The following is a 17,841-nucleotide window of genomic DNA, read 5'->3' on the forward strand; positions in this document are numbered from 1 at the left end:
CTTTAGGTTATCAAGTCTCTTAAAACATTCACAAATGTCTTGAGAAGTCTCCCATACAAAAAGAAAAGAAATGACATTTTTAGGTGCATCTTGTCTACTACACCCTCATTTAATCATTCTAAATAAGAGGCAGCAAGGAAACAGAACATACCTACCACTGCTACCTGTTGCTGGCTACACCAAATGCAAGACAGGTAGTCTTCACATGAAGGTCACGTGACTGAAACACTTGCATGCTCATGACTGACACCAGTAAATAATTCCCCCAAATATTAGGAATATTAGTACAGTACTCCCTCAGGAAAGACTTTTTCTAAACTAAGATTGTGTTATAGATGCAAACTACTACTGGTTAAATTTATTTAAAAAGACTGTATGTGAAATACACAAAATGCTGGTAAAACATGTAATAGACAATCACATTATAAAAATATAGTGTTAAAGATGCAAGGTTAAAAATATTTTTTATCACTGAACAATGCAGGTTTTTGGGCAATACTAGAATCACAAGAGGGAAACAGCCCTTAAGCAAAAGATGCAGGTCTGTTTATAAAAACAACCGAATACAACACACAAACTTGACGAGAACTATAGTTTCCTTATAAGGGATACAAAAACAGGAAATGAGATATGATCTTAAAAAAAGTCAAATGCATTGAATTTTAAATACATATATTTACAAAAGTCTGTCCATACACAATGACATTTCATTTAATATTCAAGAAGAGATGAACGGTGCTTTCTTCATAAAACATTTTTTTTTTACTTAAAAAACTGTACATTTGGGATTGGAATTGTAGGCTTTATTGACTGAGACACATTGCAGAACTCTTTGTTTTTGTTTAAAAAATAGGAAGTTTGACTTCTATTAAATAAAAAAAAAATAATAATTTCACCGTTGCTTCCACCACTTACAGGCCAGGCACAGCAGCACAACACCACTGACTGTGTTTGTAACATATCTTCTGAACCTTTTCTTTAAGAAAAAATGTACAAAAAATGTAAACTATTATTACACAGGGAGTTTCCATGACTGTTCAGTTCTCAAAATAGCACGGCTCTTGCAATGGATGCACACTGATGCCGTCTTCCTTGTCAGCCAAGACCGAATGTACTCAGCTGGAAAAAAATCACCTTTATAAAAAGGCATGTTGTATCAATAACCTCTTTGCTTACACTCACAAAATAATCCTTCTGCTTAATATTCCTCAGCAAGTGTTTTTAATAAATATTTTATAGCAACTGTAAAATCAGTCCTCTGTCAAGTCCCCATTACACCATGTTGTTGCTTTCTCCAACTTTATCTACAAGCTGCAAAGTAAATAAGACAAAGATTAATATACAGTTCAACAATCCAGTACTATTTCTATAACCACTCCTAAGCAAAATTATGAAAATGTGATTCAGCTTAAAATAGCAAGCACTAAATGGTTACTTGAAAGATAGAGAGAGATAAAACTCTACTTGCACCGTTTTATTTTGGCCTTTCTGAACTAGTGAGCAGCAGGGATAGACTAACAACGGTGGTATAAAACAACTGCGCTTAATGGTGACACTTCTCTGTTATAAGATGGGAATGGCTACGTTGCTTACAGCAAAAGAAAAAAATCTATAATGATACAATTAAAAAAAATAACTGATTTAAAACCTACCATTTTACTAACACAGCTAATGGAGAGCCCAGTGCAACTAGAGTTTATACTACACTCTTGCAAAAGCTTAAATGCTGCAGCAAGAGGATGACTCAACAATCATGGTACGATGGCACCAGGGTTGGCAGTACCCGGATTCAAATGAACAGTGTCAGACACACCAACTGGCTTTTCAAAGAGCTGTGCTCATATTTTATTTCAAGTACAATGGAGCAGTTGCAGCAGCATTTCTTTGCTGGAAAATATGAGTGAATAAGGCAGCTGCAGCTAAGAGTCGCACAGGTGCATTCACAAAGCTGATTTCTTATCCATAGCTCTCTTTCTGCTAATTAGCATAGCTGGATACAACTGCCCAACTGCTAAACACAATGGAAAAATGGACTTCTATTTAAGCCTTCTGGATAATGCATATATGGTGGTCAATAGCAAAGTTGAGGGGTACTAGTAAAGTAAATAAAACGAACAGCCTCTAAAAATTTTCAAATAGCCACAAAGATGCTTGCTATATTGAAAAATACCTTTCACATAATGCATAAAAAAAAATCACATAACCAAAGTTTTACTGCTACCATAGTCAAAATATTAATAATGCATTCCCATGAAGCTTTCATGGGACCTTTTAACTGTTTTTTTTTCAACAATGATAAACATTTAAAAAAAACAAAATTAAAAAAAAAAAAAAAATATTTGGATATTCAGGCAACACCATACTATACTTTGTCACAAATAAAAAAAGTCAAAAACCAACCATGCATCATTAAACCTGATAATAAAGATTTTTCAACTAACCATGAAAGGGTGTCTTCCCAGCCTACGTAGGCTTTAAACAAAACATTGAAAAAATGTCCACTTAAAAATGTGCAATTATATATACACAATTATATCAAGTCATTTGCAAGTGGCTGGCTGATTGTTTTACTTCTTTTCTATGAACCACATGTACCCCATTTACTAGCCTTTCCAAATTAACAGTGGCACACATTTCACTTAAGGTGACCACAAAATACAATACACTAGCTAATGAGGAGACTGAAATGACTGAAAAATGTTCCTTTATTAGACATGTTCTTAATCAGCCACTCTCAAACAAAAGAAAAAATCTTCAAACTTCTCTTAAGCATCAGAAACGTACTATACAAAATGCAAAATACACAATTCAGAAGCTTCCCCATGCACACAACTCACAAAAATCACTAAAATGTTGTGGCTTAACATTCTTATATTTTCGATTTGCAAATACACATGCATTGGCTTTTCTCCATCTGCATGTAACCTGATCCCACACAAAAACATATCCTTGAACTTATCTTAGCTCACCATACCCAATTTCTTTAAACAGGGCTCTTCATAATCTGTTATAGATGTGATTCACTGAAACAGCACACTTGCATTAAAAGATACTGCTGGTCACAATCACCCACAAATATTAATACTACTTTTGCAGAAGAGATATGATTCTCTATAAAACACACTAATAAATAGTGTGAAGTGCAACGATAAATGTTCTGTTTTTTTTTTTCCTTCGGGGGGGGGGGGGGGCAAGCTGCACTGTCTCCCTGCACCCACACATGTTGAGGTTTTGCCTGCCATATTAATTATATCAACAAGATTGCACCAAAAGTTGGAATATCTGCCACCCCCACCCCCCAAAAAAAAAACATTTGGCTGATTACTGTACTTTAAGATAAATTTTACACCGATTCAAATTTGAGGAAAGAGGCGTAGAGAGATGAAGCAGACCCACAAAATAAGCACAAAATGTGCACATCCTCTTCAGACTTGCGGAAATAAATCAAGGCCTTGCCCCTTACCATCTGAAGAAAACTGGAGGCCACACCAATTTTTCTCTTTCATTTACTGGACAAATGTCTAAAACCAGGGTGCTATACCCAAATATACTTCCAATGGTGTGCAGCTATACACAACACTTCTTGATGATATCAAGCTCCCAAGGAAATGATTTGTGACTAGTTCACCCTTGCATTTCATAATGTAATCACAAGTGCTGGGGTGGGGGGAGTACATTGTTAGGGATCAAGACCCTTAACTAGAAGCAGCAGGAGCTGCACTACATTTAATAATACGCAGTGATCTGTCACATGCTGAGGTGCTGGACTACAAAACATTCACCAATAAGAACAGCTTACTAACAGTGCAGTTGCATGAAAACTTCCTGTAAAAGTACTACAATAGTGATCTACTAAAAAATAAACTATTTCTGACATAAGGGAATAAAATGTAGGCCGAAGTCCTCCTGACCTGCCGACTCCCAGATTTTTGGAGAATATGCAGGAGTGCATGCTGAGCTTCTCTCTATGTGATTACACAAGTCTTCTACCTGGTTAAAAAGAGGATCTCAAAGCCATCTTCTGTTTTTTTTTTTTTTTTTTTTTTTTTTTGTGGTATTGTAACTCATAATAGGGAGCTCACGTCCCATGTAAGGAATAGCCAACCTTTTAAAGAGAATGAGACCCCTCGTCATTACAATGTTCCTGAAATGCTATTGTCTCAGAATGAAAAAAAAAAACAGATATGCAGGAAAAAGTCACACTATTCCAGGCAGTCCTATACCTTCTGCCTAGAAAAAAAATCAGACCTATGAACCTCTAACAAGCAGGGGCAGGTGGTTGGGAGATTATACTACAGCAGTGCTCCAACTCAACAGCTATTGTTATGGTAAGTTTTCCTATAACTGTACTTTTTTGGGGATTTCATTTACTTGGTTGAATGTTTGGAATATCTAATGTGTTGGTTAAAGGCATTTCAGATTTGTTGCTGGTATATATTTTGAACTTGTTTGCTGTAGAACTGTAGAAAGACACATTATGAAGGGACAGTGGGCTAAAATGTTAAGAGAAAAATTCAAATATTTATGCTATACATGAAAAAAAAGCAGCCACAAAAATGCAAAGTTGCCTCATAAAACTTCTGATGAAGTCTTTTTCAAAAGATGCAAGCACTTATTTTTAACAGCTTATCTTGGAACAAGCCAGTGAGACTTAATATAAATAACCAAAAAGTACTCAAAGTTAATGTTATAGCAGGTATTGAAACTGCATGGCTTTCCTGAATAAGAAGCATTACAGTACTGACTGGCTGTTAATAAGTAACTTATCAAATTCAAGTTTCTTTCACAGACATATTAAAAACAGAAGCAAAGTCACAGACGTTCTGCAAAATTCTGGACAGCTTGCAGGCACGGTAGAGTGGGGACTAGGATGCTTCCCTTTCCCTGCTGTAGAGCAGTCTTGGAGTTTGTATATTTCTGTAGCAGGGAGTGCTACATAAAAAGATGGTTTAAGGCTTTTTTTTGAGTTTTGATTTTTTTTTTTTTTTTTTTTTTTTTTTAATATCGACATTTTACCACTTGAACATTCGTGTGTTTGATGTGCCAGAGTTATGTATTTTTTTTTTTTTTACCTAGTCACTGTTGTAGCAGTATTTCAGACACAGAAAAATTACTTCCACAGCTACAAGAATGACGGCATAGAGGTTTGTGATCCCAGTCCATAAAAAAACTCTGCTCTACTTTCTGAATGCATGTTTAAACTTAATATTTAGAGACTGTACGGGCAAAAATGTGGCTGCCTCACAAATGGCCTGAGTTGAAACATTCCTGAGAAAGGCTGCTGATCTGGAAGTTGCTCTTGTGAAGTGTGTCTTAATGGGTACTTTTGTAGAGGTCTTCCCTTCTTTGTGTAGAACCAGACAATACAGCTAGCCTTCTACTTGGAGAGTGTTTAGACATTGACTGCCCTTCACTGTGTGCAAAGTTAACAAACAACTGGTCCATCTTCTTATAGGTTTGGTCCTGTCAGAGCAGTATGTTAGCCTGTGTACATCTAGCACATGTAGGATGCTTCGTTGTTTCTGGGGTTTGTGGAAGAAGCTGTACTTAGTGATTTAGGGATAGTTCCGATACTTTTTTGGGTACACATGTAGTGTTTTGTTCTATGGCTGACCCCGTATTTGCACATCAGGGCATACAGTTCTGAAATTTTCCTGGATATGAGATACTGGTGAGAAAATGTATCTTCCATAACAAATATCTAACTCATGCCGAAGCTGCCGGCTCAAAACAATTCAATGGTTAGCCATTCAAGAACAAACTTAAGGTCCCATAAGTGGTGGAACTGGCCTCCTTGATAACCAAAAGTAGATGAATCATCTTAAGTACTGCTTAATTGATGCACTTCTTGCCAAGGAAACTGGATGTGAAGCAAATATGGATATCCGACACATACATTTCAATAGAGAAGTAAGACAGACCTGCACAGAAAAGATCAGACAAACTACAGAACAAGACTAGTAACCTCTGCCAGTCTCTCTCCCTCTCTTTTTACACTAAATAGAAACTCTTCCGCTTTGCCAGATAAGACTTTTTAGTATGGTCAGCACAACCTGTGAAAAAAGCAGTCAAATCTTCCAGGATGTTAGCCTGAGTCCTAAAGAATGGTGAAACAGTGTTCTAGACATACCTCTCAACCTGTAGGCATTGGAAAAGGGTACAAAGGTTGTTGAAAAGTAGGTACATCCAGAAAAAATGTGGACACCTAACTGGCATAAAATTTGAATGACAAATAGCACAACTCTTCTTACTTCAAGTAGGACTGTGGGATACTACTCAAACACAAGTTTAAAAACTAAGACTGACAAAAATCAACGCATATTATTAGAGGTACAGTGTAAAATTTGTACACTTCAGTGGAAATTACAAATAATCTACCTCTCAAACATTTATTTTTGTCTTTTACAAATGGAAGTGTAACATCTGGGTCGCCTTTCTTTTCCTTACTGGTGCACCACTGTGTTGGTCAAGTACTCTTGGTTTCCTGTGTACTAAACAGTTTCAAAATAATTTCAAAATCATGTGAAAGACTAAAGCAAAACTGAAAAAAGGGACACACTTTCAAAAAATAGCTACATCATGTAAAGAGGTAAATAAAGCTAGAAACAGGTACGTACCTCTAAAATAGGTATAGCTGAGAGATGTGGTTTCCAGACCTTTGGGTGAGCAGGTCTATATTCTGCAGTATTGGAAGCAGCAGTTCCTTGTCAATTTGTGCCACCATGTTAAACCAATGCTGCCTGGTTCTAAATGGCTTTGACAGTTCTTTGTGGACCTGGGTGGCTGGAAAGGCATACAGGAACTGATTATGCCACTAGACCAAGAAGGGATCTGTTCCCCAAGCCCCAGAACCCTGCAGCACAAAAGCCTTGTACAACAGGGGGGATCTGGTGGCTCTGAGTCATACATAGTTTCAGGTCTGGGATTCCTTATTTGCTGGCCAGCTGCCAAATACCTCAATATCTAGTCTCTACTCATCGTTCCCACAGAGTGCCTGCTGAGGTTATATGCTATACTGTTGCTCTATGAGGGTACACACCTTGAGTTCCAAGCTATCCTGAGCTGCTAAATTCCATATTTGCATCACCAGCCTACAGAGTGGATACAATCTCATTCTTGCTTGCTTGCGATGACATTGAGAACACCTGGCTGCTACTTGGTCCTGAAGGTTTTGCATGCTAGGAGGATCACCACCACCTCCTTTAGACGGTGTACAGGTCTCGCAACAAACATGACAATGTTTCCTGTACTGACAGGGACAAAGAGTGCACATCGCAGGTGAGATTAGAAGCAGTGGATTGTCAGGACTTGCACAGGCAGAAGCTCAGTACAGAGCTTTCATTACAGTGAACCTGTTCTACTCATTTGAAATGCTTGCTCAACTAAAAAAAAAACAATCTGCATTCTTTTTAGGGATGGGGTATGGGCAGTTGAGAATACAGTTTCAAAGAAGCCAGTAAGATGGCATCTTAAAATGCCTCACATGTTGGAGGGGCTGGAGTAGGCTTCTGTTCCTTCAAGCCAAGGAAGTCCAGATACCTTGCCTTTGTATCCAAAAACTCTATCATCACCCACTTGAAATGTTTCCCCTCAGGCAAAGGTTTCACCAAGTAATACATGTTCCAGCAGGAAAGCCTGACGAGACTGCCTCTTCAGCAGAGTCATAACTAATGAGAAAGTCGATCAGAGTCCTATAAGTCAAGTCTTCTCCCATTCAAAGACTATTCTGAACCAGTGACCCCATATGCATCTTTTGTTATGCTTTACCTGTTACAAGGGTGCACATATTAGGGACTGTTACAATGCTCCTTGCTACTGCAGAAAGTTATTCTGTGAACATTTTGGAGGTCCTGAATAAACTCATCCAAATGGGAAATGAATTTCCGGGATGTAGCTACAGCCCAAGATGAAGATCACATGGGTAGATGGCCTACATGGCACTGAAAAAAAACACTGAACTATGCCTGGTGGGATCCTTTTCTACAATGAACTATTTTTTTTCAGTACTCATACTTGACATACAAAAGACATTGGGTTAAAATACAGAGGGCTCTTGGTTAATTGCACTTATAATGCTAGGGCTAATAAACTTCTCAAACTCACAGGCAGAATGCTTCCTGGATGTTAGTAACACAAACACCCTAGAACAGATGGTGCACGTCCCAACCAGATGATAAGACCCACTGGATCTGGTACTCACCAACATGGGAGAGCTCTGCCACCCCTCCTATGTCACTTCCTCACTAGTGGAGTCAGATCACATAGCTCTATCATTTGAAATAAAAATGAACCCAGTAAATGCAGCTAAACCAGTAACGGGAAATATTCAAAGGCAAACTACATCCTATTAAGTGACAATCTGTCAAAATTCAAGTCTTCCCCCAACCCAGAGACCACATCTACCTATGCATAATTATTCGCAGAGTCACTACACAAACATGTGAATGGCTGCACAGAGGCCGCTGTAGCTACCAAAAATAAACCACACTGAAATCCTCACCTAAACAGGGTATATAATAAAAGAAGAAAACTCATGGCCCAAATTAGGAAAAGCAACTCCTTTAAAGTGCTCAGTTCTACAACTAAACAGGAAACTAAAAGGTCTAATTTAAGTCCAACAAGGCCAACTATAATGTCAGGATAGCCTTGTAGGCAAAGGACAATCAAAAGGTCTTCTTCAGCTATATCCAGAACCTTAGAGGTAACACGTAACAGTGTGCTGAACTGGTGGCGAATGGTACCACCTACACCAATCAGGGTGACACAGCAAATCTACTGGCTGACAAATTCAGCTCAAACTACACCTCCCCCTTCCCCAACTCCACCAGTTGAAATCCACTCCAGCATAATTATCCTATCAGCAGAGACTAGGTGCTGGAAGCTCTCTTTAAAGCCAAGAACACTTCCTCCATGGGTCCTGACAACATCCCTGGTTGAATCCTGAACAGTCTAAAAAATGATCTATCAGGACTACTTGAGGCACTTCTTCAACTAAAGCCTTGAAACAGGCTACGCTCCATATGAATGGAGGACCACAACAGTCATCCCTCTCCACAATGGCAGACCATTAACAGACCCAGGGAACAAAAGACCCATCAGTCTAACAAGACTAATATGCAAAACCAGGGAACAGTTATGGAAATGATAAACAAGGACATTGGCAACCTACAGACACTGGACATGTTCCACTTTGGCTTTCTTAAGGGAAGGTCATGCCTACTTAACCTGGTAGATTTCTTTGAGAGGGCCACCAAGGTAATGAACTAGCTTAAAACAGTACATACTAAATTATCTTGACCTGTTTTAGGCATTTAATACAAACCCCCACTCAAGTATTGTTGACAAGCTCTCTGAGCTAGGCATAAACCCTTACATAACTTGCTGGATTACTGGCTGGCTAACAGACAGGACCCAAGAAATCAGGCTCAGTGAGACCACCTCCACCAAGAGACCAATCACCAATGATATACCCCAAGACTCTGTGCTGAGCCCGCTCCCGTTTGGCATCAACTTCTTGAAGTCAAAGCCAACGTTAAAGGCCTCTGGCTCAAGTTCACACAGGATTGTAAATTGGGAGCTGTTGTAGATCCCCTCCTACAAGACAATCTTCTTGCAAGTGGGTTTAACACAGACAAATGACTGGTACCAAAGCCATGGCCTAAATCTCAATGCCAAAAATGCATTTTTTTACCCCCTAAGAAACTCAATGTTCTATCAATAAAATTCCACTAAGAGCCGACCCAGTAGTAAGAGATCTGGAAACATGTAGACGGCAATCTGGCCTTTGACCAACGTGTAGCTAAGATAATAAGAAAATCATTCTATGTTACCAAACGTATAGGTGAGGGTATGGCATCCAGGTTATACTATCACTCTACTCGGTCATTATCAGACCTATCATTGAATAAAGTGCCCCCCTTTGGTATGTATCTGACCAGACATTTGCAACAGATGGAACGCCCACAAAGGTTTCTCATCCGGAGAATTCAAGACATGAATACTCCATCCAACACTGATCACCTAAAGGCTCTGCCTCTGTATTCAGTCTCCTACAGGCTGCTGACAAGGGATCTTTGCCTGGCTTAATCTTCCTCAGACCCAGTCCTGACGGATCTGTTGCACATGTGCAAAACAAACAGCACCAGAAAAACTTTATCCAATGACATGAACTTCACTTGACAAACAGAATGTGCTGGGGACAGACAGATGCGTGTCCAAAAGGATCCCCGCAATGTGGAATAGGCTCCCTTTCCATGTAAACAGAGTTATGCCCCTACACTATTCGAACAAAACCTTGACAACTGGATAGGAAAACAAACTTACCCCTGGTCTGGCCCTCATGTCCCTTATGGGCACAGGCCATCAATAAGAAAAGTATTATTCTAACACCCCCTCTACAAATACTTAGCTACCTGCCTACTAACATGGTCCCTCCCCGTATGATATTTGGAACAAATTTTTTTTTTCTTTGGCTTGATGACTTAAGATAGTATCTAGATTTATCTGTCCTATTTTTTTTAGCTTCCTCCTTCTACTCCTGCACTGGAGAGTCAGACAAAAATTTTAAATCACAGACAACCCTTAAGCTTGCATGCTTCAAAGTTTCCTTTGCGTTACAGATTTGTCAGCATTGATGGACAGCATTTTCTTTACCAAAAAGTACTTTAACTTAGCCTTTTTATCCTTAACAATATTAACAGTAAAGGGCTAAAAATATGTTCAGACATACTTTACTCCTCAGCAAGGTAACGCAGACATTCTATCTTGTGGTGGAAGTTCTTTGCATTTTTAATGCATGGCCCATATTACCAGCAAAATCACTTTAGCTAATGAGTCATAACTAAATTACATCAAAGCTTCACACTTGTTTTATCAAGCCTGTTTTTAATTTTGAAATTGCAAACAAGAAAAAAAATGTCATAGCTACAGCTAAGAATCACCGTAAAAAAGACATTCTGAATGGAAGGTGTGAGAAAATGCCTGAAAAAAGCAAGTTTAAAAAGCACTATGATGAGCACTATCAAATATTTATACTTTGTTTTTTCTTTTCATTATTTTTAAAATGAGAAACAAAAGATGCTACAGCTATGAACAAATAGTGGTAAAAAAGGAGAGGTGGATGGTGCAGGCAGACGGGAACTGTACTTTATTGGGAGAGGCTAATCAAAAAGTTTGTCTGTATATGGGAATAGGAGTTCTTTGATATGGTAGGTACAGTACGGCAAGGTTGGGTCTGGTACAGAAATTTAAGATTGATACTGAGCAAATTAGTGCTGGTTCACACTCAGAAGGACAGAGAAATGGTTAACTGGTTGCTGTAGCAAGAGACACTGCCCCTAGGATAAGGAGACTGATTGGACAAGTATACAAGATAGTTAGAAATTTGAATTTAAACTGTACAATTGTTTTAAATGGGAGAGATTTGGGGTATCAGGTGAGCGCAGTCCAGTGATATGGACTTGTACAGCTTAGTAAATATGCCACAAAATCCCAATGATACAGTTTTGGATGGCAGTGACTTAAATTTTTTAATACCCATGTTAAGTTAGCAACTACATTCCCAGGGTAAAATAGGAGCTACTAGAGACTTAGACAGGGAATGTTGGGGGACTGGATTCATATTTTCTGTGACTGCCCTATCTTGAGGATGTGCAAAAATGCTGGGTAAAAATACTGGGTAGGGAGGGGAGATTAATCTCTCAATTTGATGGAGAAATCAGAAACCAAGACAAATTAGCTCTGCTTGATGGAGAAATCAGAAACCAAGACAAATTAGCTCTGCTCCATATATTTAATTTAATGACAAAAAAAGTGGTTATGAAGAACTGGAAAACAATAAAGATCTCCCCTGTGGGACTCTTGAAGGAGTTAATGGTAATAATATACAGATGGGGAAATTAAGGCAGAGTCTGAGAAGACTAATAAGGTGAAAACTCAAAGGGCTCCAATGTTAAGACGGTACAGGCAGGAGCAAATGGAGGTATAACAATGCTGGGCATTACACCAAATCAGTAAATTAGACTGGAATTCTTAAAACGGTTACAGAAACATTGACAAAAGGAGACATTTTTCGGGTCTCAGTTTAACTAAAGCTGTTGTTCACTTTCTGTAAAGTGCATAAAAGAGGGACAGAGTTGATTTTAAACAGAAAAGGGCGAACTAAGCCCCTACTGAATTTGAACTGAGAGGTAATCAGCCACTGAAAATTGTTGAACAAAAAGTGATAATAAGCAAACACAGGGACTGAATAATGGACTGAATTGTGCATGTCTGAAGGAAAATAACTGTTATATGTTGTATATTTATCATTAATTATGTTGGCTGTGATAATGGTAACAGATTATTGTGGAACTGTAAATAAGTTACATATATAACTGAATACAGTTACTTTTCTATTTGTGTAAAGAAAAAAAAAGTGAGGAAATAATCGAAGGCCTGTGAAAGGGGTACAAAAAATAGTACATATACCAACCCCCCCCCCCAAAAAAAAACTCCTCTAACCTGAAATCAACATGCAGATCTTTCAATGCAATACTAAACAGGAAAAGATCCACTTACAGTAATTCTGAAGGAAAAAAACACCACAAGTAAATATCTGCCGTCCACAGTAGTTTCTTTGTACAGCTTCCTTGCACATAATGAGATGGCACTGTCTGCGACTGCCACAAACATATGTACCAGATGGTAAGGAGGAAAATGGGGATGCTGTCACATCACCTGGGTGCTCAAGTCTTAAGACAAAGGAAAAGTACACTTGTGTCCCATTTAGCATAAATGTAGTTTGATTAGATAAATATTGCAGTACTGATTCTTGGGTTTTCCAGCCATACAGAGGCCAGCAACCAACCCCATTTCCAGAGTCTTTACATCATCCCTAGCTGACGGACGTCCAAAGACAGATGTCTAGATGTTACTGTACAAGAAGAGTGACCATTGGAGCCATCTTCAGGTACTTTCTAAGCAGTGAACGAGCAGTCTGATGTCTGAGGACAGTACGACCTCCCCGGTTTTATGAATTTATGTGAGGAAGAGGAAAAAACACAGGAGACACAGATGGGATGACTGAGATGAGAAGACCATCTGCTGGGGGAAAAAAAAAAAAAAAAAACTCCTCTTCCACTTGCACCAAACAAGGGGGTAGAACCAGAGGTCAGCAGACAGAGGGGTTGGAGGGTGGGAGCATGTACTGCAACATTGGTCTACTCAAACATCTACAGTTACTATAAGTAGAATACAACTGTACTATGTTTTTCGTAGGCAGTGTTGCACAACTGATTCTTGGAAGGACACCCAAAGGTAAAAGTTGGGTGGTGGATCATCTGTATGACCCTAGGAAATGAGATTTTGAAGGATGGCAGTAGTGAAACCTGCTCTAGCCCTGGAAACGCTGCTTAGGTTATAGTGTTTTGTAAAGGTGCGCACAAAGCTCCATGTGGCTACCTCTATGATGGCCTGGGCAGGACTCCTTTGAGGAAGGCAGTGGTAATTACCCCATGCCTGGTAGAGTGGTCTTTAATATGCCCAGGTAAATTGTTTACATGGTGCGAGAAACAGAACTTAATGAAGTTAGCTATCCATTTACAAATGGTTTAGTTGGAAACAAGCTTGCCTAATTTACCCTCTGCAAAATCCACTAATTATTGCTCTGCTCCATTAGGGTTTTTTGTGCTGTCTGCACAGTACCTGATCTGCCAGTGCACATCAAGGGAATGGAGGACTTGCTCTACCTTGTTTTGTGGATCTGGGAAGACAACTCATAAGTGGATAGCCTGGTTTCAAAGTTCTAATACCGTAAAGGATGGTTTTGGTTTTATTCTGAAGGCGACCCTATCCTGTGGAAAACAACGAAAGGCTCTTTACAAGAGGGTTTGTAGCTCAGAAACTCTCCACATTGATGTAACTATAAGAAAAGTGGTCTTCCATGTGAGCATCTTTACAGAGGTAGTGGCAGTGTTTGGGTGGGTGGGGGGAGTTTAGTTTTTCTAACGCACAATTTAGATCCCATGCCAGAAATGGGTTCCGTCTGGATGGTCTCAAGTGAATCGCCTCTTTTAGAAAAAGTATCGTGTGGGGGTGTGAGAAGACAGGTGGGCCACTGTGCAGCCAAGCTGATAGGGTAGATGATGCACATATCTTAATGCTGCAATAGGAATGTTCTTGTCTAATGAGGCCTGATGGGTACTGCAAGACTGAGTTAATGTCTGCCTGAGAAGGATTAGTGTTTTTGGTGGGACATCAGGTGGAAAATCTTTTCCATTTTGCCAGTTATGATTTCCTGGCATTGGGCTTTCTTCCTTCCCTTAGAATGAAAAGCGCGTCTTTGGAATACGATTTAATTCCTTGGTGTCAAAACCCAATCCTCTGGACTGTTAACTTGAGGTCCTCACAGAGCGTCAGGAGGAGGGAGAAAGTACAGTTGTGTACACTCACCATAAATGTAGATGTTCGAGTGTGTTCACTGCTGCAGTCCTAACCATTGTGTTATCCATGTTGTGGTACCCCCTCAGGTTAGTCTGAATACCAGAGACAAGGTTTTGTGTGTCAGCTGCTGTCGCTTGCTGACTGATGTCAGGTCATCCAAGTTATAAAGGTGAGCAGGTGACACCATTACCTCAGTTTTTCTTGCCTTAACCAACCAAAGAAGTCCAATTTTAATAATTATTAGTAGTCCTGGGGTCAGAGACCCCCCCATAGAAATATGCGTGTGTCTCTAAGGAAAGCAGATATCAGGGGGAAGGAGGGAGGGAAAGCATGACTGCAGCAGTGAACACACTAACATCTACATTTATGGTAAATGTACACAACTGTAGTATGTTCTTCGTGCTTCACTGCTGCAGTCCTAACAATTGGGAAGATTCCCAAAGCTGAGGAGAACGGTGGAAGGTTAATAGAAACTTAAGATTGAGTGAGCATGCCCTGCAGAATTGCAGAGGCAAACCCAGCCCTAGCTTTTGAAAACAGGTTCAGATGGTAATGTTTGGTGAAGGTGTGGACTGAAGTCCATGTGGCAGCTTCCAGGATGTCCTTGGTGGGTACCCCTCTAAGGAATGCTGTGGAAGTACAGGCTGCCCTAGCGGAATAGGTTCTGATGGTCCTAGGGAGTATTTTTCCTGCAAGGAGAAGCAAAATTGGATGCAGTGTGCTATCCATTTGGAAATGGTCTGTTTGGATATTGGTTTCCCCTGTGCCCCTGTTTTAAAGTGGATGAAGAGCTGGTCAGTTTTCCTGAATGTCTTTGTATGATCCAGATAAAATCCGAGTTGCCTGTGCACATCCAAAGAATGCAGTATCCTTTCCCCCGTGTTCTGAGGGTTAGGGAAGAAGGTGGGCAGGTGGATGGCCTGGTTGAGGGCAACATCCAAAACCACCTTTGGCATGAAGGAGGGATTGGTTCTCAGGGAGACCCTGTCTGCATGAAGATGATAAATGGCTCAATGGCCATTAAGGCTTGAAACTCTGACACTCTCCTGGCTGAAGTAATAGCCAGGAGAAAGGCAGTCTTCCAAGAGAGGTACTTTAGTTCTGAGGATGCTGCAGGCTCAAAGGGAGGCAGAGTAAGCTTTTCTAGAACATAGTTCAGGTCCCAGGCTGGGGTGGGCTGTATTCTGGGAGGCCTGAAATGAGAGGCTCCTCTATGGAATTGTTTGATAAGAGGGTGGGAGAACAATGGCTGCTCTGTATCAAAGTGTGCAGAGATGGCACAGGTATGGATCTTTAAGGAGGAGAAGGAAGACCCTTATTAAGAAGTTTGGCAAGATAATCTAGAATAAGAGGAATGGAGGGCTGATGTCTGCCTGCCCCCTTGGACGGGCTCCAGGAGCAGAATCTTTTCCATTTTCCAGTGTAAGATTTTCTGGTGCTGGGCCTTCTGGCTTCTGTGATGATGTCATGGACTTGCTTGCTTAGCAGATTCCTTGTTGGTTTAGGTAGGATAAGCCATGCGGAGAGCTTGAATGTCTGAAGGTCTGGGTGCAGCATGTTCCCCACCCCGGGATAGCAGATCAGGCATCAGAGATAATTGCCAGGGGGGCTGGTGAGATAGGCTGCGCAGCAGTGGGTGCCAATGCTGTCTGGACCAATCTGGGGCAATGAGTATTGCTTTTGGTTTTTCCTCCCTTATCTTGATTAGTACTTTTGGAATGAAAGGTAGCGGTGGGAACGCACAACACAAAGAGGGTATTCCAAGGGAAGATCAGGGCATCGACTTTCCAGGCCAGGTGATGGTACTCCCTGATGCAGAATTTCTGTACTTTGTGATTTAAATGAGAGGCAAAGAGGTACACCTGGGGGGTACCCCATGTGTGTGTAATTTGCAGAAAAATGTCTCTGTGGATTTGCCATTCATGTGGGTCCAGCAGGTTTCTGCTTAGGTGGTCTGTCAGGGTGTTGTTGATGCCCGGTAGGTATTGTGCTATAACATGTAGTCCCATGGATGAGGATGCTAGCCACAGGTTCACGGCTAGTCTGCACAGGGGGTAAGATTGAGTCCCTCCCTCTCTGTTGATGTACCACATGACTGTGGTGTCTGTTTTAATGAGACGAACCCCTGGTTTGAGGTAAGGTTTGAAGGATGCCAGAGCATTTTGTACTGCTATCATTTCCTTTTGGTTAATGTGCAAGGGTAGTATTGCGTCCCACAGACCTTGGGCACATCTGCCTTCTAAGCGGGTGCACCCCAGGCAATGCCCGAAGCATCTGTAGTTATGGTCTGGTCTGATGAATGGAAGGTGAATGAAGTCCCATGTTCAGAGCACAGGCCTGGGCCCACCAGAGGAACTCGGATCTTATGCAAGGGATCACAGGCAGGGAGGTGTCCAGAGGTTATGAGTGTTGACACCATAGGTTCTTTAGGTACCACAAATTTTCCTCATGTGTAGTCTGGCCAGAGGTACCAGGAGGATGCATAAGGCCATATACCTTGTAGGAACTTCCTCGCAGAAAGCTGGATTTGGGAGGCCAGAGTAGTGAAGTATTTTGGTAGGAAACTTTTTCTGGGGACAGAAAAGCCATTTGCTGTTCTGTGTCCAGTAAGGCTCCCAGAAATATTATTTTCCTGGTAGGTGTCTGTTTTGATTTCCTTTCATTGACAGTGAACCCCAGAGAGGGCAGTAGGGTTTTTACAAATGAGAGAGAGTTGCTGCAGGAGCAGTTCCTTGCAGTCTGCCTAAATGAGACAGTCTTCCAGGTAAGGGTAAATCTGTACATTGTTTTGCCTGCAAAAAGCAATGACAGGAGCTAGACATTTGGTGAATACCCTGGGAGCAGTAGATAAGCCAAAGGCAAAGCATAAAATTGAAAGTGTAGCGATCCTGCTCTGAAGTCCAGGAATTTTCTGCACGATTCCCTTATTGGAATGTGCAGGTAAGCATCCTTTAGGTCTAAGGTGACCATCCAAGCTTTGTTTGGCAGCACTGGTAGAAGCTGTTGTAAGGCAAGCATTTTGAATTTTGGGATTACCAGGAAGTTATTGAGAAAGGATAGGTCCAAGATGGGACGCCAAGTCGCCTCTTTTCCGGGAACAAGGAATAGTCTGGAATAGAATCCTTTTGCAACTTGTTCTGGAGGTATAGGTTCTACTGCCCCTAGGGATATTAGGTTTTGCACTTATTTTAGTGCTTCTACCCCCACTGGTTTGGAGGTAGGTCTGGGTATCCTCTTGGAGGTGGTAGTTCTTGGAAATTGAATTTGTACCCCCTGAGCAATGATTTTTAAGACCCATTGATCTTTTGTTATAGAGTTCCAATTTTCTCTGCATAGAGATGGCCTTCCTCCTAGCTTTTGGTGTGGTGGAGCCAGGTAGAGATGGGAAAGGTAGCCAATGAGAGTTTTTTCCATTCAGGG

The 17,841-nt window shown here is 40.7% G+C and overlaps 1 protein-coding gene across 3 annotated transcripts in view; it reads right to left on the reverse strand.

Annotated features, from left to right (window-relative positions):
• Positions 1-655: 655 nt before the first annotated feature.
• Positions 656-17,841, reverse strand: part of GOLT1B (golgi transport 1B) — a 175,456-nt gene continuing 158,270 nt past the window's right edge. For 2 of the 3 annotated variants that reach the window (XM_044087809.1, XM_044087810.1), the window contains one exon: positions 656-1,311. In XM_044087809.1, coding sequence (XP_043943744.1) covers positions 1,273-1,311 — 39 coding nt within the window. In that variant the 3' untranslated portion in view covers positions 656-1,272. Of the gene's footprint in view, positions 1,312-2,441; positions 2,473-17,841 lie in introns of all 3 variants that reach the window. The other variant, XM_044087811.1, reaches the window with a different exon arrangement.

This window comes from Protopterus annectens, chromosome 11.part0 (assembly GCF_019279795.1).
Source record: "Protopterus annectens isolate FY-2018-M chromosome 11.part0, PAN1.0, whole genome shotgun sequence".
In the NCBI taxonomy this organism is placed as follows: domain Eukaryota; kingdom Metazoa; phylum Chordata; order Ceratodontiformes; family Protopteridae; genus Protopterus; species Protopterus annectens.